This window comes from Crassostrea angulata, chromosome 7 (assembly GCF_025612915.1).
Source record: "Crassostrea angulata isolate pt1a10 chromosome 7, ASM2561291v2, whole genome shotgun sequence".
Classification (NCBI taxonomy): Eukaryota; Metazoa; Mollusca; class Bivalvia; order Ostreida; family Ostreidae; genus Magallana; species Magallana angulata.
This window is the reverse complement of record NC_069117.1, coordinates 24,058,975-24,083,627: the sequence shown is the minus strand read 5'-3', so window position 1 is coordinate 24,083,627 and position 24,653 is coordinate 24,058,975. Positions and strand designations below refer to the sequence as shown.

The window sequence follows — 24,653 nt, the reverse complement described above, 5'->3', positions numbered from 1 at the left end:
TCAAGTTACGAGCGAGATACAGAGGAAAGAAGTCAATGTTCTGTAAACAAAGCTTGAGTCTTATATTTGTTTACAAATACATTGTAATGAAAAGTAAAGACATTATAATTTTTTTGATAAAATAACTTAAGGCAACAAGATAAACTGATTTAATTTGTTCTAAAATACTTTTATCAACAACAAAAAGTAACAGAGTGAAACTTATGCCAATACAATGCATATGTAAACAATAACAAGACTCGAGCTTTGTCTACAGAACAAAGAGTTTAAACCTCTGTAACTTGCTTGTAACTCTATATTTGACTTTCAAATATTGACAAAGCATTAAAACATCCATATTAACCATTTTAGACAACAAAAATGAAATAATAAGTTTTGAAAATTTTGAGCTCAAATCGTGTCAAAGTCCCTTTAACCACCATCGTAAATAATCACTTTTACGGTACTGTTTCCACATCTGATGAAGTGATTATCCTGTAAGACTGATGAAATAATACACAATCTTTTAATTAATGTGAAACCATGATAAAAGTCAAAATGGAATAGATCGACATTTATCTCATCCTTGTTCTTTGTTATAATCCCCACCGCAACCGATCTGACACGGCCGAGGTTAAGGAAAGATGGGTCCCGGGGGGATTAGTCCATGTATTTGGTCATTTGTATCGTGCTGGTCTATGAAAAGATTTTGTAACAGAATGATCACCGCGTACACGTATTTGTGAAGCAGCAGTATATAAGGACATTCTTCACGTAAAGTGACCAGTCTCATCTACAAGATCAACCACTCTGTTCAGCCATGAAGGTCCTCCTTGTTCTCGCTGTTGTTATTGTTGCTGGTAAGTTTAAAACAACTTGAATTGTAAATGTTATTGTATTATTTGATACAATGATAATCCGATAATATAAATCAACGATGGGGAAATATACCTACAGACTTTTTTCTGAATTTAAATCTAAAACAAAGCTTTTTGAATTCATTCTGTGAGGTTGCAGACTGAGAAAAAATAGTTGAGCTGAATACATTTAATGTTTTTCGAAATAATTGAGATATAAAAGATATATTATAATTTTTTATTTGACTGTCTCTAACAACTGTTTTGATGATGAAAATAGCCAACCATTTGTCCAATTTTAATGGAAAGGTCTTACGGAAATACTTGATAAAAATTTTACATTTATGTTAAACACATGACCTTAAATATCAAGGACATGCATAAAGAAGCTTTTCATTAAAAATGATAAGATGTTGATACTGGTCAATTCAGTCAAAAATATATTAATTTGAAATTATTCTCCTTATATTAATACTAAACCAGAGCAGCCTAACAAAATCACGTGTTTTCTCTTTGATAACATGTTTAAGATAAGCCGACTGAATATGATGTTTAAAACGTAACGGTTAATCATTCATGTTACAGTCTCCTGTGAGATGTGCAGAGATACCAGCGGCTGTTCCTACACAATGTGTACCACTGGCAATGAGGTCCACTGTATCAACCACCAGTGTACATGTACATCGTCAGGGGGATCAGGTGGGTAACGCATAATGTTTAGAGGGAGACGGAGGCACGTTCAATGACTGAGTAATGTATAATGTAATAGAGGAAGGGTACGTTCAGTGGCTGAGTAATGTATAGTGTATAGAGGAAGGGTATGTTCAGTGTCTGAGTATTGTATTGTATAGAGGAAGGGTACGTTTAGTGAATGAGTTATGTATAGTGTATAGAGGAAGAGTACGTTCAGTGACTGTGTAATGTATAGTGTATAGAGGAAGGGTATATTCAGTGTCTGAGTAATGTTTTCTGTATAGAGGAAGGGTACGTTCAGTGACTGAGTAATGTATAGTGTACAGAGGAAGGGTACGTTCAGTGACTGTGTAATGTATAGTGTATAGAGGAAGGGTACGTTCAGTGACTGAGTAATGTATAGTGTATAGAGGAAGGGTACGTTCAGTGACTGTGTAATGTATAGTGTATAGAGGAAGGGTACGTTAAGTGTCTGAGTAATCTATTGTGTATAGAGGAAGGGTACGTTCAGTGACTGAGTAATGTATTGTATTAAGGAAGGATATGTTCAGTGTCTGAGTAATTTATAGTATATAGAGGGAGGGTACGTTCAGTGTCTGAGTATTGTATAGTATATAGAGGGAGGGTACATTAAGTGACTGAGTAATGTATTGTAAAGAGGAAGGGTACGTTCAGTGACTGAGTAATGTATAGTATATAGAGGGAGGGTACGTTCAGTGACTGAGTTATGCATAGTGTATAGAGGGGTCGGGGCACGTTCAGTGGCTGAGTTATGTATAGTGTAATAGAGGAAGGGTACGTTCAGTGTCTGAGTAAGTGCTGTCTGGTATGTAGAAGAAGGTTGCAATCGCAGGTAACAAATTTGTCTGACAGTGATGCAAGTATTATGTGTTTAAAGTATAAAATTTTACCTTAATTACACACAGTTGTGGTTAACTTTACTAAAGGTCTTTAAGACATTGTTAACTTTAGTGCAAGTCACCGAAGCATTGTAAATTATTACAACAACATTGAAACATTGTAAATTTTAATGTTCATACAATGAGACATTGTAAACTATGCATACATTGCAGGTTTAACTCTTAGTGCATTGACTTTATATTGTACATAAATAGACATTGTACACTTAACTCTTTTTGTACTTTAAGTGCAATAATGAGTAATTAAGGATTTGTGTCTTAATACACTAAGACAGGGTAAACCTTTTTATTGTAATCTTTTCATGTTGTTGATTTTTTGTATGTGTAGTTACACTGTGGCACTGTCTTTGTTGTAGGAGGTTGTACAATGGCCTCAGACTGCGATGGATCATGTCATCATGGTCTCAATCATCACTGTATTGACGGACGCTGCAGATGTACTCACTTCTAAATAAATCTATCGCAAAACTCTGTTCTCTGTAAATAAATTATTATGGCATTATGAAAATAACTGATCAAAATAATCAATTTCGTGTTTAAATTTGTTACACAAAAAGGCTGCAACAGACAAGAATTGAACCATGACTATCTTTGCTATAAACAGTCATATTATTCAAACATTGAGTACAGAAAACAAAAAAACAAGAGAAACAACAACAATAAAACAGAATTTGCGACTGAGATCACAGGAGCCGGTAACATTGAGAGGTAATGTAATATTAAATGACCGTATGTTACTAGCCCCTCTGGCTGAAGCAAAACAGTTTAAAAATCCATAAAACAAAATACGAATTTAAGGCAGAGCAATACGTACCTCTAAAAGATAGAGAATAAAAATAAAGAACAATTCGGATACATAATTTGCATAGAATCTCCGGTAAAATGTCCACAACAATATGGTTATACTTACATGTATGCTTCTATCTTTTATATCTCTACCAACCTGAAAGATATTTTACTACTTATTTTTCAGTTTGTGAAAACGTATTTTTAAAATATAGGGATTCACATGTATGTTTTTTTGGATGGTTGTATTGTTCATGAAAAATTATCGAAATAAAAAGAAAGTTCTGATTTAATATGCAAAGCTGGCTGTGTCTCTACTTGAAACTATCATCTGGTCTATCTGGGCTAAACGTTTTGATATGAATTCAAACAGAGATAAGTGATAAGTCTATCGGAAAAAAAAAACCTTTCACCGATTTCGAATTCCGACAAACACTTTTCATAGTTATTATCATAAGAAACAAGACTTGAAATACACCTGTGCATGATACGTGTCTAATTCTGAACGCATTAAGCAAAATAATTGGGTTTTTTTTAATATGGAGATACCTGTCGTATTAAAGCAATTGACTTCAAATATATAATTTGCTATTTTATAATTGGATTACATATCGGAAGTTAAATGACGAGAAATATTTTTAGAAAACTGATTTTGAAAATATACTCCATTTATAGAAATGAGGTTAATACTGGGGGATTTTTGCATTAATATAAACGTTGTATGAATTCTACCTCACTTTTAATATTTACTAATAAAAGAAATTTTAGGATCGACGAAAAAGCGTTAATGGGCAAATGGGCTATATCATACAGAAAAAAGAAAATAAATTAAAGTCTGTACCATTATAACAAAAACAATATTCCAAATATGAAATTATATTATTCTATTGTGATAAATCCTTTTTCAGAAAATGCTTTATAAAATTTACGCAACCCATTAACAAAAATAAAATAAAAATAAAAATTGGAAAAATAATCAAAGTAAATATACACACACTTGCATCTTCATATCTTCAGATGGCTTGATGATTGTGACAAGTGTTGTATAGAGGTTTATTTAATTATTTTCTTCACAACGTTACAGATTATGAAAACAACCCTTAATTTTAAGATATATCTGATAGGTACAGTTTTTACTATTTAGTCTCATTAAAATATAATTACGATTGTTGTTTCTTTGTTCATAATCATGTAATGACCTTAAAGATATATATAAAAGTCGACCGTGATAAATGATCTAGCTAGCAGATAAACCCATATATGAGAATTCGGAGTGATCTAGAATCGAGACAAAAGTTTGTGAAACCAATACCACATGTTCTAAAAAGAGAGTATTATGTCCTGTCGTCACATTTGAAATCCTGTGTTAGCTGTGCCTCATTTTTTTCAAAGAAAAAATGAGTCGCACGAAAGTCCTTCATTAAGAAATGAATCGTAGATAGAATGTGTATCAATTTTTGTTTTGTTTTTTGTTTGTTTGGTTTTTTGTTAAATTGCACGTAAAATGTGAATTAAAGTTAACGTAAAAATTTCTTGTGAATGTTATGTATATTCTTTCCCACTAGACATACTATGTTGCGTTATCGTCAAACACTACAACAAATGAGAAATATTTTTTCTAAATGTTTTATAATAAAACGTTGCATTGCATGTAGAAAAAGTATGAACGTTTTCAAAAGTTAAGAATCCCTTTAACTTTGGTTTATGTGATAGTGAGAAATTTCTTTGACGGTTTAAAAAAAATAGTTTAATGTTTCCATTAACTTTGTGCAGTAAACCATTTTGCCATTTCCTTATTTATTTCAAAATGCATTCAGAAGATTTAAATATTTTTTTAATTAATATATGGCTAAAGTATTCCCATGTTTTACGGCAATATGTCGCAGTTACGCTGGATGACTGTTTAATGTTTTTGTGCATTGTTTTAAAAATTCAAGATTAATATTCGGGATAGTATCATCTTTTCTGAACTTATTTTACAGTCCTTTTTTTAAAAATGAAGAAATGCCTTCTCGTGCTCTATTATTTAACCCCAAATAAGTTTATTTAAAGTTTGTTATTCATTTCCTAGAAAAAATGTGAACAATTTTTTTTATGATATTAACATTAACAGTTCTTACATAATGCTAAGTATTTGGGCATTGAAAAAACCCAGACGGGAAAGATCACATGTTTCTAGGGTCATAGCGTGAGGACATGGTGATACTCGTGTTGAACTACTTCCAGGTCTCTAATATTTCAAAATACGGAATTATACGAAATATGATAACAGTAATTAGAACATCATTTATATTTCACACCCTCCAACAATTTTGTGACGTGAAGAAAATGTGAAAATAAATGACTTACGAGCTAGAAGCATATAAAATAACAGTATTGAAATCACTCTGCAGATTTTCATTTTCCTTAAATCGGATAGCCGATAGTGTAAACTTCATATAAAATTCATATTTAGGCCGAATAATAGAAAATATAAAATTTTAATAGATGTTCTACTGTAAACACTATAACGCAAAAAATACACAACATATCAGGCATAATCTTCTTTAAAACTAAAAAAAGAAGATCATATCATACTTACATAAATGTTTCACTTTTCACATTTATTATAAATGATCTAAATAAATATCTAGATAGGATGATAAATGAGCACAGTATATCTGTACACGATTTATGTGCACGAAGAGTCGAGGTCGTGCTTTTTTAGACGCCATAAGCATGACCTAGGATATTCTGTACTATAAAAACTAGAAGCCAAAGTAAATGAATCATTCTAGCTATCCGCCAGATATCAATCAACACCATGAAAGCCTTCATTGTTCTTGCCGTTGTAATTGTAGCCGGTATGTTGGATCATTCAATTAGTTAATAATGTAGATTTATTACATTGTTGCCAAATCTCAGAATAATTGTTTATTTTTTTATGAATCACTCGAAGAATTCTTTTTAATATTTTTTTTACGTTTGAAATGTTTCTTATTTTGGTTGTAATGGTAAGGACATCTTACGCTCTACTCTACGAGAACCTTTGATCAAACAGTCAAAACAGGTGTATATATGGATACATGATTGCGACTTCTAGTCAGAATACTCTTTTTTTTTTTTTAAAAATCGAGAAATATGGAAGATGAACAAGACTCTTAATAGTAATCAAAATCGTAAAAATAGGTTCACTCGGACTAGAAATCGATAGCAGTAAGTAATTGACTTATTAGTATGCCTCAAATTTGACACTTTCAACATCGATCAATTCACATTAACATCATTATTGATACAACGTTTCTTATTAGATCATGCAAACGTTCATGACTCCAATCAGCGGAAGATTTTTGACCCCCCCCCCCCGCCTCCCTGCTAAACTCTATCTATACGGTCAAGGGTTTATGTAAAACGTGGGATAAAAGAACTCTCGACTTTCCTTTCTGAATATTTCTTTATGTAGTTTCTGCTGAGATGTGCAGAGAGACCAGAGACTGTAGAACAACATCGTGTGTCTCCGGATCTGAGCTTCACTGTGTAAACCACCAGTGCACATGCACCACAGCCGCTTCCGGTTCCGGAGGTAGGAAGAGTGCTTTAATACAATATTTCTGTAAATTTTCTTAAAAGCGATTAGCAAGTTAATGTTAAATTGTCTATTGCAGCTTGTACCTCCGCTGATCAATGCACCGGAAGGTGTGACAACGGACGCCAACACCACTGCATCGACGGGCATTGCAGATGTACTCACTTTTAGATAATAAATTGTTACATAATACATTAATAATACATTTTTAATAAAACATTATACTTTGCGTTGCTTGTAAAAAAAAACGCTCAATATTTACAGTTTCTTCAATATCTAAAAATAAGATAAAGACTAGATTTTAAGTTGCTTTAATTTGAACGATGCGTTGAATATGTACCACTCTTTTTTATATATTTAAATAAAACTACGATCCGTAAATGTATGAAATATATCCAGCTTGTAAGAAATGGTTTTTACTTTTGTTATGTTATAGCAAAATAGTATTCCTTAATAGAGATATCTCTTTCCTATCCTAAAAGGTTCCCCTTTTAAGAATACTTTTTAAACAATTTGACGAGCCTAAAATGAAAAAAAAAATAATAAAAAAGAAAAGTAAATTTACGCATACAAACGTACTTGTATTCTGTCTTGATATCCAGTGTCTTTATTGTTCAAACTAATTCAAACCTAATACATAGTTATTAAATCGGTCGCGAAAAAAGAACAGGATGGCATATTAAACTTATACCCGAGAATTTAGATTGATCTAGATTTTTAGCAAATGTTTATGAAAGTAATATCACATGTTCTAAATTAACAGCATGTTGTTCTGTCGTCGCATTTCGAAACCAGAAGTTCCTCATATTTTTCACAAACAATAATCCACAATAATGTCTTGTATCATAAAAATGTGAAAATTGAATGTTAATGCATTGTATACTCTATCCCGTTTGGCATAATTTGCTGTGTAATTGTCAAAGTTAAATCATCATATTTATCATCAAAAACAAAATAGAATAATGGGATGATATTTACCAAATGTGTTGTAACAAAATGCTATTGCGTATACAAAAGGAAGTGTCTTATATTTTGTCTAAATGGAAGTATCCTGGCACCTGATCCTATCTCTTATTTTTGTTGAGATCCGTGTTTGCTCAGCTCCTTTTTGTATTTTTCCTTTGGAATTTTGATCTTGAATGATGTTCGTTTTAACCACATTTCACATTAGAACTTCCAAAGAAATTATGACATAAAAAGAGATAAATCTTTATTATTTCAATATTAGAGTTAAACCAGTTTAATCATTTATTTGAATAAGTTAACAAACATAAATCTTACTGTTGGTGTTTGCATAAAATGAATACTCTTATACATAAATCATTGCGTTGTTTCATTTTGTATAGTAAGCTAGCAATATAATTTGGTCAGAAGATATTTGTAATTCATGTGAACTATATTGACCATTGCTTATTTGCTTACGTCTAACCCTTTTCAAAAGTTGTACTAGTATTAGATAAACGTATGGCTAAATTGTCACCAAATTTCTTATATTCGGTATTTTAACATTGCATTTCACTCGGGTAAACCTTCAAACCTATTTAAACTTAAGTTTGATATTCAGAATACAAAGCGTATCAAAACCTGGTACAAAAATATTATAATATGCATGATGTTATGCATTGATGGTTTTGGTTGTAGGAAATTAGATTTAGGGTTATTTTTGGTCTTCGACTGTTACATGTAGTATCATAAACAATAATTTGTAATGTCATTTCATAATTATTCTATTAAATATGAAGCAAGACATCCCCTTGCTTTTTAATTTAACCTAGAATAAACTTTATTAGAATTGTTTCTGATCCAAACATACTTAACGATATTAATTACATTAATAAATTAAGACATTATAGGTAACTACGCATGTTTACTTTTCTCAAACACAAGTACATGTTCAGACATTCTTTAACACATTATTGTCAGGTGGTTACTTGATTTAAGAGAGTAAAAAAATGAAAAGTAATAGAGTAAACTAGACACTTGTTGCTAGAGCAACAAAAAGGTCTTCCGTTCCTCATGTATTATTCGGTACCAAAAAATCTATTTCTATTTTAAAATAAAATGGATACATGTACAATATATACTGTAAAGGAATTACCAAGAAATTATTTCTATGTAAAACAGAACAAAAGACTAGGTGTCAATTTATGAGTACTTTCTGTGACGACCGGAAGTTACGCTAGATCATTCAGATTATTATAGTTAACATATCTTCTTACATTGTTTTGTCTTTCCTCAAAGGTTGAATGTTCAAGTTTTTGTTACTTATAATATCTCGTTAAGAAAAGAGTTTTGTCTCGGGACCGGAAACGGACAAACGGAAGTGATTAAGGGAATTAAAAGTAGATATTTTAGTACATTTACCTACGGAACGTTACTGTTCTTCAGATTGAGTAAAATGTTAAAAAAATCTAAAGTAAAAAAAGTCTTCTGCTTAAATTCTTCAAGTGAGAACCGGAAGTGACGTATGACCAAATGAAACCCGTTAAACACATGTACAAACAAATGTCCATCATCCATATAAGTTTTGTGTCTTGATCTGTCATAGTTTCTAAGATCTTGCGAGTACTTTGTGTTTTTATAAAAATAAGGCTATTTGAGATATTTGAGATGTCTCACCGGAAGTAGATTTTTTTTTACAATTTGTAGATGACCTTTTGTATTTCTATAGCTTAAATATTGCTTCCACGATAAGTAAACAAAATAATTTTAAAAATCAAAATTTGGTGTACTTCCTGTGACGACCGGAAGTTATCCCGGATAAAACATAATAATGTTAACACATGTACATACATATGTCTATCATCCCACAAAGTATGGTTGTTCAAGTCGTTTCCGTTTTTGAGATCTCGTCAAAATAAGGTTTTTAGTCTCGGGACAGGAAACGGACAAACGGAAGTGCTCAGTGAAAATTCAATTTATTATTTCTGGTTTACTTGCCTATTTCACAATATTTTTTATCAAAGTAACTGAAACTATCGAATGAAAACAGTTAAACGGATAAACAGCTTGATTTATTTGAACTCTTCCGGTGTGAACCAGAAGTGACGGTCGACAAAATGAAACTGATTAAACACATCTTCAATCGAATGCCTATCATCCGTGAAAGTTTTGTGCTTTGATCACTTTTAGTGTCTGAGATCTCGTGGGTACAAAATGTGTTTTAAAAAAGCAACCTGAGATAATTGAGATGTCTCACCGGAAGAAAAATTTTTTTGTTGATATAACATCTTATTGATAACTTATGTATAGATTTATACTTATTTATTATTCATATTAAAAAGAAAATGAATGCGTAAAAATAATTATTTTTGAAGTGCTTCCGGTAACGACCGGAAGTTACGCCGAACAAAACAAAATAGTTTAAACACATCTACAGATATAGGTCTATCATCCCACAAAGTTTGGATATCCAAGTGCTTGCCGATTCTGAGATCTCGAGGGAACAAGGTTTTTTGACGGGGGACAGGAGACGCACGACCGGAAATGAATTTTGTAAAAATGAAAAAAAAAACGCCTCGAGATATTATCATTCTCTATCATTCCTGAAAATTTCAAGGAAATTTATCAAGCCATCTCTGAGAAATTCTGCCGACAAAAAAGGGGGAAAAAAGAAAAAGAAAGAAAAAACATTACAATCACTATAAGGTCTTCCGTTGAAAACGGAAGACCTTAATGAGACTTGTCTAAAATAATTCCCATGAAAATCACAATTTTTCAAAATTGTGTATCTTCTTTTTTGGATAGATGCATAATTCTTAATATATAATATTAAATTAATATTATATATTAAATTTTAAAGTCACTGAGTTATCAAAAAGAGTTACGCATTTATTTGTATTAATGAAAAAAATATATTTTTTAAGATATAAACAACGTTTTATAATTATTACTGTTTGGCAATAGTAGCTTACCCCAAAAAGTATTCGATACATTAAAAACCTACTTTTTTATATAAAAAGACTAAAAAAACTCGTGTTCGTACTCCATAAAAAAATGAAAACGTGATATTGTTTAATTTTGCATACATAACCCTCAACAATCAGAAGTTTTAGTGTTAATTCTCATCATTCTTCAAATTAATTCTCCAAGGAATAAATGAAAAAGAGAAGAGAAATTTGTGATATTTATTTTACACTAAGAGTTATCATTCCATCCGAATACTAATACATTGGAAATACCAGACGTGAAGGATAACATGTTCCTGGAGTCATATCGTGAGGGCATGATGAAACTCGTATTGAACTACTTACAGGTCACTATTTTTTCAGCTAATGACAATCTTAAATTAGGAAACATACGAAATAAGATAACAAGCACTGGAAATTCATTTATCTCTCACACCCTCCAATAATTTTCACGATTTGTTACAATATGGTAATGCAACGCTTTGGAATAATGTTTGACGAAATAAGATAACAAGCACTGGAAATTCATTTATCTCTCACACCCTCCAATAATTTTCACGATTTGTTACAATATGGTAATGCAACGCTTTGGAATAATGTTTGACCTTGTTCATAAATGTGAAAACGTGAAGGAAATGCGAAAATGATATAGGTGAAATATAAGCTGCATATTAAATAAGAGAATGAAAAGTACTCTGCAAATTGTCACTTTTCGATAAATACAAAACCTGATGAGAGTTTATTTATATGAAAGTCACATATTTTGCCAAATTGTAGTTAAATTCAAATTTTAATAGAAATTCTATTGAAAATGTCAGTTTAAATTTTTATCTGTTATATTATACAGCCCCCGTGAGAAGTGCAATGCATTGTATGACATTACTTTTGAATCAACCCTTGTATGTCTGTTTCAAAATCAAACGTAGTAGGGAAATAGATACCTTTAAATGCTTCAATTTATTTTTTGATGCTTTAGAATTTGAATGTAAAACATCCCTAGGGATCCCATGAATTGATTGGTTATTTTGGGATGTCGTCGGTCCTATAACACATCCAGGCTATGCATACTTAGGACCGACGACATCCAAAAAATAAGCATTCAATGATTGTATTTATATTCATGTTGATGTTTATTTGTATGAAGTATTTGTGAACCGCTTAAATGCTATGTGTGTTTACAGAAAATTGAACGTCGCCGAAAGTAATTATACAGTGAATGTAAATATTTCTGCTTTGATTAATTTCTTAAATGATAAAATTGCCAGTGCAATTTCTTTTTAAATCAAATGATATGTTACTAAATCAAAGTATGCAATATTTTGTAAGCATGTAAAATTTATTTATTTTATCGTTACATAAGAATGTAAAACATTGCATTATAAATCAAATTAAATCAAAATGCGACCCGTAGTATGTTCAATCCATCTTTTTTACACGATGTGCGTTTTAAAATGTATAGAAAAATTAACGTCGAACTTATGATGTATTGATCTAGGATAAATCTATACCATTTAATGCTGGTTGTAACGCCTCATTTTATTGGCGAAACAAATTCATATAATTATACTGTATATCGATATCATAACTTGTCTACGTCTTAATACGACGCGCGTGCAAAACGTATAATTCTGCTTGACTTAAAAATTAAATTTTGTACTAATTAACGTCATTTTACTAAACAATGGGCCTTATTTTCTGAATTTAGTGGTAGAAAATTAAATTATTATAAGGAATGAATTTAATTTAATTTATTTTATCTACCATCAGATAATTTAAATGGGGTGCGACCATCTTACATTCGAGAATAAGAATATAAGCATTTCTTGAACTGGCTTGTTTTCTGTCCGCAACGGGCCAAAATGTTGCCAAAAGGTGCGAAAGCAATAAATATTAAGTCTTACATGTCATTTTGTTTAAAAGTATGCATGCAAGAACAGGATAATGTCTTTTTAATTATTTAGAACAGCTGTCGAACTGCACAGCAACAAACATATTTTGAAAATTTAAAAATCTGAAAAAATATGAACGGGATTCGTTGGGATCCTAAATTATTTATCAGATATACCGATGGACAAATGAATCTTAAAAAATGTTCTTTATTTTCTTGGAATACACATTAAGAGACTGTATAGAAATATTGCATAAACATGAAATTTGAGACTTCAATAAATAATGTCACCAATGAGAATCCTTAAAATCGGGTTCAATTGACCTTTGAATTTCTCTTCACCCATGATTTGGTTTATATTCTATTAATGGTCGTTTATCTGACCACGTTTTATTTTCGAATACTCCTTTGAGAAACTGATATATATAACCCCTACTAGAGACACTGTATGAAAGTATGACTTGTAAGTCACCATCCAAAAAGGCTGTAATTAGGGGCTACATTAAAGCATGTGTCAGACTACGTAAAGACTCGAAAGACATTTTCAAAGAACTGTGTGATGTATATAGAAACAATTGTATGTCACTGAGATAAGTGTACAGATGGGTCAGCAAATAAAAAAAAAACGGCCATCATGAGATGATTTTTGAAAAAAATGTTGATGATTTGCCCCATCTTCCCTATTTACTCGACTTGTCTTCCTGTGATTTCTTTTTTTTTCTTCAGAATTTAGAAAAGCACTTGTCCGGAAAAAGATATGCTTCAAGGAATGCTTTTGGTTCTGTCATTTATTGGTATATAAATAACATTCCAAAAAACATTATATGAATGTATTCAAAGCTTGGATAAATCGGTTGAAATTATGTGTGTCTGTTAAAGGAGGGCATTTTTAGGTCACCATAAAATAGAAATTACAAAAATATCTTACTAAGTAATTTTTGTAAAAACGATGACTTTATTTATTGAACGCCACTTCTATCATACAAAAATAGTTGATATTGACAGTTACTTTTACGTATATAAATGTATCACATTACTGACATATATCGCTTGTTTTAACTTCTTATCAATGCATCATATTTATTGCAAAAACACCCACTTTGTAATTTAGTGCAAATCTTCCTAAGTTAGTATTGTAGACAAGTAAATACTGTACTTTCTTTGTAACTAGTTTTGTTGCTGTGTTTATAGCTCGTTTTATTGCTGATAATGTTAAAAACCGAATTTTAGTACCATTGTACCTATACAAAGGAATGGTTATCATGAACATGTCTTTCACATATTTGTATTTAACTTTCTTTTGCAATGTATTTTAATTTGAATATTTTAAATCTTCAAACGATCGTTTTACTGTTATACTATGAGAGGAAAGAGTGTCTATTCTTTTAATAAACGAGAAACTTCGCTTCAAATAAAAATTTGAAAGAAAATGATAGCTGACATTTTTGTACTTGCAGAAGTAGATAACTGTTATCAATAGAAAAGTCGTATATTGACCTGGAATAAGGTCCAGGGGTCAAATGGAGAGGATGATAGTAAATGATCTATTTCATTGTTAATTTTGTCGACAATTTCAAATACCCATTGGCCAATATAACATTTTATAGAATTTAAGTCCTACAAGATACTTTTCCTGGATTCATCTTAAATCCTTTCAATCTAATTTTTGTGGAGATTATTGCTGTTCAAGCTGATCCATAAAATGAAATGATTATTGAAGTTATCTCATAATATTTTTAGTGTAAGGTTCAACGAATCGGTGAAAAGCGACGAAAACAGATCCCCAGAACATAAATGACTTGAGATTTATCGTGATAGATTATAAGATATACTATTAACTACATGTTAACAAAATTTTATCGAAAGTTTAAAGACGGTAACATGTTAGTTATATTCAAACATAGAAACTGTTATTCATATATTTACTAAAAATGAAAAAAAAAATTGTTCAGAATGGTTTTGAAATTCATATTTTAGTATAAATTCCGGATTAAACCATATAAGCTTTGTTAAAAGGTACATTCTCATTATCACAAATTATTTTTGAGATTTCAGGGCATCCTATTGTCATACTTATAAGTTGCAAAAGCATACATTAAGATTTCGTCACATTAATTAAGTAGGGAATATTTATACATTAATGTACTAAAAATCGAAATGCCAGTATTACTTTTTTTTCACGAGATTTTATTTTGTTTGACAATACCAAATAAAACAAATTTTCAGCCATGTATCTTAATGGACAACATATTACACTATAACATTGGATTAACCAATTCCACCATTTTTTACCATACAAATTCTAGTGCTAGTTGTACATGTCCTAGAGTCATGTTATCAGAACGTGCCTATTACAGACTTATCATATGCAGGGGCAAACAATACTGAACACGTGATATCCTTCATATAAAAGACAGCGATTTCACCAAAACACTTAACTTGTCTGCAAGAAACCAACCTACATCATGAAAGCCTTCTTTGTTTTCGCTGTTGTTATTGTAGCAGGTATGTTAGGTTAATAATCTTCTCTAAAAATATTACATTTATATATCTTTACATGATTTTTAAAATTTTTTACTGTTGTTTCTGCTGAGATAAACATCTGTCAAATTGAATACATCTCAGTGTCTTTGTTGTTGAAGTTGCTGCTGAGACCTGCAGAGAAACCAGAGACTGTCATTCCAGCATAACAACGTGTGCCTCAGGATCAGAGCTTCACTGTGTCAACCACCAGTGCACGTGCACAACTGCCGGATCTGGCTCTGGGAGTAAGTCATAACTATTTAGTTTGGATATGAATGGAAACTGTACTAACTCTCGGTATCTTCATCAATTTAGAATGAAAACTTAACATGCATTACTCATTCGTGGATTGCAGGCTGTACCAGCGCTGATCAATGCACCGGTAGATGTGACCCCGGACGTCAACACCACTGTATTGACGGTCGTTGCCGATGTACTCACTTTTAGAATAATAAAGCTCATTTAGATATTTGAGTCTTTTGTAAGTTGAGTTCTTTGTATTGCAATCATTTGCTAATTGAATGTAGTTTTTGAAAGGTTTGGATAGATAATATATTATTTTATCATCGGATATAACATTCATGATATTCTTTGTATATTTTGCATCAAAAGTTCTAGGAAATTAAAAATATAAATCACTATATAACAGCAAATATGAACGTACTTGTAACAAATAGAACAAGAACAGGAATGCAATTTTGAGACGAATGGACAAAAGAATGTGTTAATTTTCAATTGCTCTGGATGCTGACAAATCTGAATTTAACAAACACGTGTCGCTTTTTTAAATACATTCATGAAGGACAACTGATTTGATTGACCAATGTAAATAGCTGTCGTCATCACACTGTCACCACCCAACAAATACATATCTTCAATTTAATGTAAGTTAAAAACTTTCATTGGTCATCACCATTTTGTTTTTGAGCTTTCAAATCTAAAAGGGCAGGATGGGCGTGGTCATTTATAAGCTATATGTACATCCTTAAGACAAAGGCCTTTACATAAGAATAAGGAAAATGTTTAATTTTGAAGCTAAAGTGTTTGGATTTTTTTCTAAATAATATATTACAACCAAAATATCATATGTTAAATGTCAATTTTTTCCCACCCAGCCTCCCAAAGTTGCGTGTATTTGCATGTCTGAGAAAGCTGAATGAAAGTTCTTGTGACTTTAGCAAGTAGGTCGTAACGAGGCCAAGGCCATCTTGGTTTCTCGTGTGCTCTCTATCACAGATCAGTTTAATTTTGTTGAAACGTCAGCTATTTTCTGCAATGATTAGGTCTGATAAAATACAAGCAGGTCAAGTTTTTTAAGACCGTTTCCTATTTTTAAATTTGTTCCCACTTCCATCCTTAATACCCTCTTTCAAAAAGGTTAAATTCTTTTTGGAAAGACAGTCCAACAACTCAAGTGAATTCAAATCGACGGACGCGTATAAGTGCCACGTTGTGAATTTTGTTTAACTCTTCAACTTTAAAGTTGGAATTTTATGTGAAACTAACAACTTTAAAGTTGAAATTTTCAACTTCAATCGTGGTTTTAAATTTCAATTTAAGAACTTGTTGGAATTTTTAATGTCAACTTAGAATTTCCATTTTTAAAGTTGTAATTTCCAACTTCCAACTTTGAATTTCCAACCTTTTTTCAATCTCTTGTAAGTTATACGGTAAAAATATATCATACATTAAATAATTTAATACCAAAAGCAAGCTTTGCTGTAAATTTTAGGTTATATCTGTTTGAACTTAAAGTTTCAAATGAGCAAGATAAAGCCGTATTAATGTAAACTGTATCAGATATCAAATATCGAAATGACTTTGAGTTAAATCACATAAAATTCACAAGTAAAACAAAAGAATTTCGTTTAAATGTAGGAAAGAGGAACACAAAGAATGATTTTCAATTAAAGGATGACGACACGCAGCACCGAGTTCAAGATCCTTTTTCGGTCGCTTCTGTTGCGTGTATTTCTTAACCTCATATCACTTTTGTTTACTTTTGAAAGAGTCATGTCAATTCCAACATAGATAAAAATCTGACTGCAATACAATAAACTCTTTCTATGATTTTCTTATTACAGCTTTCCAAACAACGAGTATTTTCGTTTCTCTGCCCTAGATTGAACATACGATTGATATCAATATGTATGAGAGGTGGGGATGACATTATCAATATAGGACTGAAATTAGACAAGCGTTAAAGATCATGCCATATGCATGTATTAAAAATATGTGATCACTCTTTCACCAAAGCTCTTTCTATGCTATACGGCACAAAAATTCTACTTTCTACGGTTTCAACAATAAGTCCGTATACAGAAGACTTTAAATCAGTGGCTGACAACTTAACGCCTTTGAAAACATTGTCCAAATTATCACATCACATGCTAACTTACACGTCAAGTGATTGATTTTCGTATTCACACAGTTACATGAGGTGAGAAATCACGTGGTGAATTATAATATTCAACATGTATCAATCCTTGGTTACTACAGAGAAAGGATAAGTAAAAAGAAGTAGTTTTTTTTCTTATTTAAATGCTTGTTTGTCTATTAATCTTCCTTTGACATAACTTAGATTATACAAATATACAACTACTGTTAAAAGAGAACAATAAACAAACATGTGCTGACTATGTATCAGGTCAGCATGAATATGGGCGTCCTCATTATCGTATGGAAATTCAAGAAATCGCAATGACCCCCGCTTATGAAAACAGATTCATACATGTATATACTTTTATTTAAGGGGGATGTTTGGCCATCTTGTACATTTGTGGATAAGAATGTAAACATTTCTTGAACTGGCCACTCTCAAACAGACCAAAACTATTGTCAACAGATAAAAAAGCAAAATATATTGTTTTGTAAGCAAATTATGCACACAAGAACAGAAAAATGCTTTTTTAGTCACTTAGAACTGCGCAGCTGCAGACTTAAATACAAGATTTAAAAAATCTAAAAGAGGTCAGTGTTGTCCACTCTACAACCGTCTGTTGAGGAAAGGGTATGGGCTTGCTTATTTAGGTTGCAACGTTGTCTCAAATTATAAGTAGGGTACCCTATTTTTAAAATGAGTCATTGAAACTGTCAATTCTCACGAGATATTTTTGTCAGTGTCTATGGAGGCACATTGAAGTTATATTTTCATTGAAAAGTATGTGTATATTTTTTATTTAAGACAATCACCTTTTTCGACCCCTACCCGTAAAACTATTTACATTTACACTTATAGAACTGGAAAAAAAACTTGGGTGATTTATTGCACGTTCAACACTGACAGTTTTAAATTGATATTTTTTTGAAAGAAAGTATTATAACCTCAATATGTCTTAACTTGAATTTTGGACATTAATGTTGTGACTTTGCCTCAAAATAGGGTACCCTGTTTTTATCAGTCGGTATTGGATCTATTTGTAGAACAAGAAAACTTCAGTTCTCAATAAATGGTTGTAGAGTGGACACTATTGAACCCTTTTCATATATTTCAGATATTACATCTTCAAAATAAGTCTTTATGTATGCATAATTTGCATTAAAAAGCAACATGTAGAACCTCATACTTATTGGGTTTTTTTTATCTTTTGGCAACAGTGTTGGTCAGCTTCGGACAGAAACAAGCCAGTTCAAGAAATATTTTCCTTCTTATCTACGAATGTACAATATGGCCGCATACCAACCCCTCCCTTAACCTTATGACGTAAAGTTGCAGTTTAGATTCTGACCACTTCTGCAATTAAAAGAAAAATGCTTGTTTTAAACGTTTATTTTTTCGCAAATATCGCTTGTCCTTGAGTGTAGTCATCCTTTGATATTGAAATATAATGAGAATGGCATATACGTATTACTCACTAAAAAGTTAGAATGTAATTTTAACAAGATTTGAACTTAATTTGAGTATGCTGAATTTAAGGGTATCTGCTGACGATCGTAGAAATGGCGTAAATTTTGTTCAACGGGCATTTCAAAATGGAGTTTTAAAATGGTAGAAGTATCTTATATTTACATTTCTCTTTTAGCTAATTCTAAGTTGATTTACGGAAGACAAAAGAAAAAAAGTTATAGAATAGATTAGAGAGGATTTAGGTTATCATAAGTAATTAATTCTGATGTTCCTTATGTTATAAAGAACTACTCATCTCACCATGTGTTCAAATTAACAAATTAATTATTACCGGTATAATTATGCAAAATGATTAAGCGTAAAATTTGTAAAAAAAAAAAAAAAAAAAACCAAAACAATTAATTGATCAAAAGCAATAGAATTATCCAAAGTCTTCTTGCTTAACTCAGATCAGACTATGTTGTCCATATTTTGCTGGCAAGGAAATTATATGAGATCAATAATCATTTTATTAATTAATGCTTTTGAATATTTTTCTGCATAGTTGGACATACACATATTATGAGGAAAAAGAAAGATCAGCCAACAAAATATAAAATCATCAAATATTACTACAATATCAATTTATTTCTTTTGTAAAAAGTGTGTTTGACAATAACATTTACAGTAAGCTAAACTCAAATATCAACCTTAAATCAATTTTAATTCAGAATATATATATATATATATATATATATATATATATATATATATATATATATATATATATATATATATATATATATATATATCCAACAAAAATGAATTTCCCTGTGCTTTATATATATCTATATCATTCACTATTGGCAGGTACATGTCAATTTGAGAGTTATTGCAATGTTTGTGCTTATTATATATGTGTGTATTTATGCAATGTGTATCGTTCCGATCCTCTCAAATTGTCGTTTAACTGTATTCCACCTGTATCTCAAACGGCTGTATAGTGCGTGGCCAGCGCGCTAGGTTCCGTTCGTCTTCGACAGCAAGATTTTTGTCTTGCCAAGATGACCGAGGGGGTAGCGCGGTGGCTGCTCATTGCTAGGAGAATGGGCTCCAGAGGTCGTGAGTTCAAGCCTCGGTCAGGGCGGAGGTGGATCTCCAACAAAAGTGAATTTCCCTGTGCTTTATATATATATATATATATATATATATATATATATATATATATATATATATATATATATATATATATATATATATATATATATATATATATGTTGAAGAATGTTTTGATGGCAGCCAAAAAAAAAATACAAGTTTTACAGTTTTGCTTTAGCATCTTTAATATTTTTAATATTTTTTCGACAACAAAGTAGAACTGAAATAGTTATATAACAGTTATATACTTATGCCAATAAACAATTGTAATTTACTTTTCACGTAATTTCTAGTAATGTTAGTTGTACATGTTTTACAGTCATGTTAAACGTGAAGAGAGTGACCATGACTCACATATTACATTACATGTATTTGCATGGACAATTAGTGTTAAACACGTGATATCTTTTGTATAAAAGCCAGCAGTCTATGTCAAAGAATTACTTTTTCCGTCTGCGAGACATAATACTCACCATGAAAACATTTATTGTTCTTGCTGTTGTTATTGTAGCAGGTAAGTTAATTTTTAAATGATCAAAGTTCATTTAAAGTAATTGCTTGATATATATTTGCAATGAATTATCTATAATTTTTGTTGTTGAAGTTGCTGCTGAGACATGCAGAGACACCAGGGACTGTAGTTCCAGCGTTACATCGTGTGCTTCAGGATCAGAGCTTCACTGTGTCAACCGTCAGTGCACGTGCACAACTGCCGGTTCCGGTTCTGGAGGTTAGTTTTCAATTTATTAGAATACCTTTACATTATTAAAAAAAGTACTTAACTTTTTATTTTTACCTTTAAAAAGGACTTTTATCTAATTACACATAAATTGCAGGCTGTACCAGCGCTGATCAATGCACCGATAGATGTGACCACGGACGTCAACACCACTGTATCGACGGTCAATGTAGATGTACTCACTTTTAATTTAAATTCTTAATCCTCAATAAAACATATATCTAAAATTAGGTGTTTTTTTTTATAAATTGTTTTTTTATACGCGTCATTTTTAACTTGAGCATGACCAATCAGTCTAGGACAATTGGTTTCCATACGAATCAATTTTATTTATACTAGAATACGAGTAAATAAGGGCTTGATGATAAAATTGTGTACGATGCATGAGAAATGATATACATGTAAATGCATAAGATGCTGTCATGTTTTATCGAATCATCTGATATGGTATTTTATCAATTAGTTTATTGTGATCAGATATCAAAGTACACGTACAATATCTGAAGTACATGTTCACTATCATTCAACATACCATATATGTTCTGTATTCCTAAAATTGTCCACTTGTAAGGATAAAGATCATACATGGTTTGTGTAATGTCAGAACTTTTCATGAAAGAAACTGTTGGGGTTTTTTTTTAAACCGTGTTTTACCTTTAAAATCAAGCTAAGCAAAATAACTTGCAATGGAAGATTACTCATGAACATTAGTACATCAGCGGTTTCAGAAAACAGGATTTATCAATTATCGATCTTATTTTTTTTTTTAATTTATCAAGTTTCGATCTTATTGTGAGAAAAATTAAAGAAGGAAAAAATAACGCAACGCATTTAGTTACAACTAAAAAAAAACAGCTGGCTAATGTATTTTGAATGTTTTATCTCCATATTGCCTCATTGTTTCAATGATATTTACGGTACGTATAATTTTTGAGGGATCAAATAAAAGTTATTTCTTTTTTAACTGATAGCGTGAGTAACACTTTATTTTGAATAAAATGCCACCTCCGTCAATTTGCATTACATAAACAGTAGTCATATTGATGTCCTAATTATGAAAGCGAATAGAACTCCAACTTCTGAATGCCAATTTTAGAGTCATATCGCCAAGATAATGGAGAAACTCGTGTTAAACCGATTCTTGGTTCACATACAGTTCGTGTTCATGCTAATCTTCAAAAGCAAATATTGCTTGCTTATCAGTTTTAACGTCAATCGATTGTTGTAGTCTGTTGTACGCTTCATTTGTGTGTTTATGATATTAAAAGAGTTACTTTAAAACTTTACAATACTAATAGTTAAATAAGAATGTATGTTAATGAAATTCAAATGGAGTTCAAAAATAAAATTAAACACAAAAGTTTGATAGCATTTTTTATTCATTAGCATTCTCGCTTTTGTTATTGTTAGATTATTGAACAAATAGAGAAAACGTTTACCTTTAAATATTTTCTGGAAATTAAAATATAAACTCATGCACATATTTTAACAACATACTTATAAAAGTAAAACATCTTATCAGGTATACATACAATACAAGCATAGCTGGGGTCACATTGTGCACCGAGGCAAAGATGTAGATCACAGGCTATCATATTTTATTGCTGATTAATTTTCTATATCAATTACAATACACAAACATGTCTGTCCATATATAATAAATTACTCCCTTATCATTGACTTAAGTTTTCTTTGTGAATTATTGATGAAATCTAAGGGTCGTGGAAAAAATGTTTTATACATACATACGTGAAAGTGAATCTGAAATATATTGAATTTCTTCGTCTAAAACTGCATGCGAACCAAAACACTGTGTATTATGTTGCTTTTACATTGATTTAACTCACTTATAACCTCCCACTTAAAAAAAAATTATCAGTCTCTTTGGCCCTTAGATGTCATCTGATCTATCTGTAAAAGTCTCAAATATGTTCATGCTAGCCTAACTTTAATATAAATCAGCGAATTCATAACTTTCTTTTGGCTCAGAAGAATTTGATTTATAATTGTAACATGAATGTAGATAGTACGTAATTCGAAATAAATTTTGAGCATGATTATTATTAATAATAATTATATATCGTTATATTATTCTACGTACGTAAACTCAATTTCTTTCAAATCGTGGCGCCAATAGAACACTAAGCCTTTCACTTAGTAGCTATATAGTCTTTTGAACAAACACCGAACAATCTGAATTGGTCACTGTACTAGAATAATGTTATCATAACCTGGCCGTGATATACTATTCGTAATCAAACATGATTGAGCACGTGTTATTTTGATTGAGTGAATCTGTATAAAAGCCAGCAGTGTGAGTTGTAGAATTACTTCCATATTCGCCAGGTGCCAATCTATCATCATGAAAGTTTTCATCATGTTGGCTGTCGTCGTTGTAGCAGGTAGGTCAATGTTCATAACTTGAACTTAATTTCTACTTCGTCGAGGAACATGTTTGTAGCAATAGTATCGATATCATTGGGGTATGTTGGCGAGGAATAAAGTCTTTCAATATACCCAACTATATTTTTTAAATTTTCTTTGTCTGTTGCAGTAACTGCTGAGATGTGCAGAGAAACCAGAGACTGTCATTCCAGCGTTACAATGTGTGCCTCAGGATCAGAACTTCACTGTGTTAACCACCAGTGCACATGCACAACGGCCGCTTCCGGTACCGGAGGTAAGTTATATGACGTATGACTTCTGTGCTTTATTTAAATAATTCAATAATTTATGTTCTTTACTTTTGTTTGATTTGTGAATTGCAGGCTGTACCACCGCTGACCAGTGCAGCGGAAGATGCGACAACGGACGTCAACACCACTGTGTCGATGGTCATTGCAGATGTTTACACTTTTAAAACAATAAACTACGTTTTAGTTTTTTCACTCTTATTTGTCATAAATCGGACGACTGTTTGATGTAGCATTTGAAAAAAAAACTTGGATTATTAATTTTTGCAACTGAAACACCAAAACACAACAAAAAGGCGTAGATTTGTTAGATGCATTTACGCTCATTAATCATTAAACATATCACAAACGAAATTTATTTGATATTAGGAGATATAAAATAGATGGAAATTTTAATATTTAACAAAATGTGGAATCATCGAAGCATAATGTAAACAGTATAAAAGTCGTAAAGCTGTCTGCATATTTGTGGAAGCATATATTATTATGAAGCTATTTTCTGTTAGGTATGTTTTTTTCACATTTTCTTAATGATAATTAATGATTCTTTTTGCAAATAAGATAATGCTTTTAAATTCCGGAGTACACTCGCTTAATTACAATTTACATATAATGAGCATCTGTCTTGAAAACACTTGTATTCAATTGTATGTCATTGTATCTATTTTTTTTTTGTTACCGTTGAACGGAATTAGTTCCATCGATACCGTTAATATTCAGATATTATATTCAAAACACGAACGAGAACCTTGTTAAGATTTTAGTAACTTTTTGAAATAAGCTTTATTGTAAGATAAGCAATAAGATAACGATTCCTCGATACAAACGAAATACCCTAAATTGGTTTTGTTCTGCGTTTGATATCGCTTCTCTTGCAATGCATTATAAATCTCTTTCCTTAGATATTATATAGACAATTATCAAATGGAGGATCTTTCTAACTTTGAATAAATTTATAGGTATCAATGTCTGACTTAAGAATCACGATGTATGAAAATAGCAAACACATTGAATCACTCATCTAGATCTATGCATGAAGAAATATAAAACAATTGACAAAACTTCATCTTTATTATTTAGATTGCATCGATCTTCTGATATGGTATTGTAATTTTGTG

The 24,653-nt window shown here is 31.1% G+C and overlaps 5 protein-coding genes across 5 annotated transcripts; all 5 read left to right on the top strand.

Moving 5' to 3' along the window:
* The first annotated feature begins 679 nt into the window (after positions 1-679).
* On the top strand, positions 680-2,920 carry LOC128155809 (serine protease inhibitor Cvsi-2-like). The gene is made up of 3 exons (XM_052817672.1): positions 680-839; positions 1,422-1,535; positions 2,806-2,920. Exons 1-3 carry the CDS (start codon positions 800-802, stop codon positions 2,898-2,900), a joined length of 249 nt encoding a protein of 82 aa, XP_052673632.1. The 5' UTR covers positions 680-799; the 3' UTR covers positions 2,901-2,920.
* Positions 2,921-5,926: 3,006 nt separating this feature from the next.
* Positions 5,927-7,029, top strand: LOC128155808 (serine protease inhibitor Cvsi-2-like). The gene is made up of 3 exons (XM_052817671.1): positions 5,927-6,078; positions 6,678-6,797; positions 6,880-7,029. The coding sequence occupies exons 1-3, from the start codon at positions 6,039-6,041 to the stop codon at positions 6,969-6,971; spliced, it is 252 nt and encodes an 83-aa protein (XP_052673631.1). The 5' UTR covers positions 5,927-6,038; the 3' UTR covers positions 6,972-7,029.
* A 7,934-nt stretch (positions 7,030-14,963) lies between these two features.
* LOC128157169 (serine protease inhibitor Cvsi-2-like) lies at positions 14,964-15,593 on the top strand. Its single transcript, XM_052819593.1, has 3 exons — positions 14,964-15,101; positions 15,239-15,364; positions 15,475-15,593. The coding sequence occupies exons 1-3, from the start codon at positions 15,062-15,064 to the stop codon at positions 15,564-15,566; spliced, it is 258 nt and encodes an 85-aa protein (XP_052675553.1). The 5' UTR covers positions 14,964-15,061; the 3' UTR covers positions 15,567-15,593.
* A 4,894-nt stretch (positions 15,594-20,487) lies between these two features.
* LOC128157364 (serine protease inhibitor Cvsi-2-like) lies at positions 20,488-21,069 on the top strand. Its single transcript, XM_052819868.1, has 3 exons — positions 20,488-20,617; positions 20,708-20,833; positions 20,940-21,069. Exons 1-3 carry the CDS (start codon positions 20,533-20,535, stop codon positions 21,029-21,031), a joined length of 303 nt encoding a protein of 100 aa, XP_052675828.1. The 5' UTR covers positions 20,488-20,532; the 3' UTR covers positions 21,032-21,069.
* A 2,014-nt stretch (positions 21,070-23,083) lies between these two features.
* On the top strand, positions 23,084-23,726 carry LOC128156511 (serine protease inhibitor Cvsi-2-like). Its single transcript, XM_052818681.1, has 3 exons — positions 23,084-23,244; positions 23,397-23,522; positions 23,611-23,726. Exons 1-3 carry the CDS (start codon positions 23,205-23,207, stop codon positions 23,700-23,702), a joined length of 258 nt encoding a protein of 85 aa, XP_052674641.1. The 5' UTR covers positions 23,084-23,204; the 3' UTR covers positions 23,703-23,726.
* The last annotated feature ends 927 nt before the right edge of the window (positions 23,727-24,653 follow it).

Bases quoted from the DNA above. Each gene is read 5' to 3' on its own strand.
- LOC128157364 (XM_052819868.1), top strand. From the start codon at position 20,533: ATGTCAAAGAATTACTTTTTCCGTCTGCGAGACATAATACTCACCATG. The intron at 20,618-20,707 runs GTAAGTTAATTT...TTGTTGTTGAAG, and splicing joins TGCTGTTGTTATTGTAGCAG to TTGCTGCTGAGACATGCAGA. The intron at 20,834-20,939 runs GTTAGTTTTCAA...CATAAATTGCAG, and splicing joins TGCCGGTTCCGGTTCTGGAG to GCTGTACCAGCGCTGATCAA.
- LOC128155808 (XM_052817671.1), top strand. From the start codon at position 6,039: ATGAAAGCCTTCATTGTTCTTGCCGTTGTAATTGTAGCCG. The intron at 6,079-6,677 runs GTATGTTGGATC...TTCTTTATGTAG, and splicing joins TGCCGTTGTAATTGTAGCCG to TTTCTGCTGAGATGTGCAGA. The intron at 6,798-6,879 runs GTAGGAAGAGTG...TGTCTATTGCAG, and splicing joins AGCCGCTTCCGGTTCCGGAG to CTTGTACCTCCGCTGATCAA.
- LOC128155809 (XM_052817672.1), top strand. From the start codon at position 800: ATGAAGGTCCTCCTTGTTCTCGCTGTTGTTATTGTTGCTG. The intron at 840-1,421 runs GTAAGTTTAAAA...TTCATGTTACAG, and splicing joins CGCTGTTGTTATTGTTGCTG to TCTCCTGTGAGATGTGCAGA. The intron at 1,536-2,805 runs GTGGGTAACGCA...TCTTTGTTGTAG, and splicing joins TACATCGTCAGGGGGATCAG to GAGGTTGTACAATGGCCTCA.
- LOC128156511 (XM_052818681.1), top strand. From the start codon at position 23,205: ATGAAAGTTTTCATCATGTTGGCTGTCGTCGTTGTAGCAG. The intron at 23,245-23,396 runs GTAGGTCAATGT...TGTCTGTTGCAG, and splicing joins GGCTGTCGTCGTTGTAGCAG to TAACTGCTGAGATGTGCAGA. The intron at 23,523-23,610 runs GTAAGTTATATG...TGTGAATTGCAG, and splicing joins GGCCGCTTCCGGTACCGGAG to GCTGTACCACCGCTGACCAG.
- LOC128157169 (XM_052819593.1), top strand. From the start codon at position 15,062: ATGAAAGCCTTCTTTGTTTTCGCTGTTGTTATTGTAGCAG. The intron at 15,102-15,238 runs GTATGTTAGGTT...TTGTTGTTGAAG, and splicing joins CGCTGTTGTTATTGTAGCAG to TTGCTGCTGAGACCTGCAGA. The intron at 15,365-15,474 runs GTAAGTCATAAC...CGTGGATTGCAG, and splicing joins TGCCGGATCTGGCTCTGGGA to GCTGTACCAGCGCTGATCAA.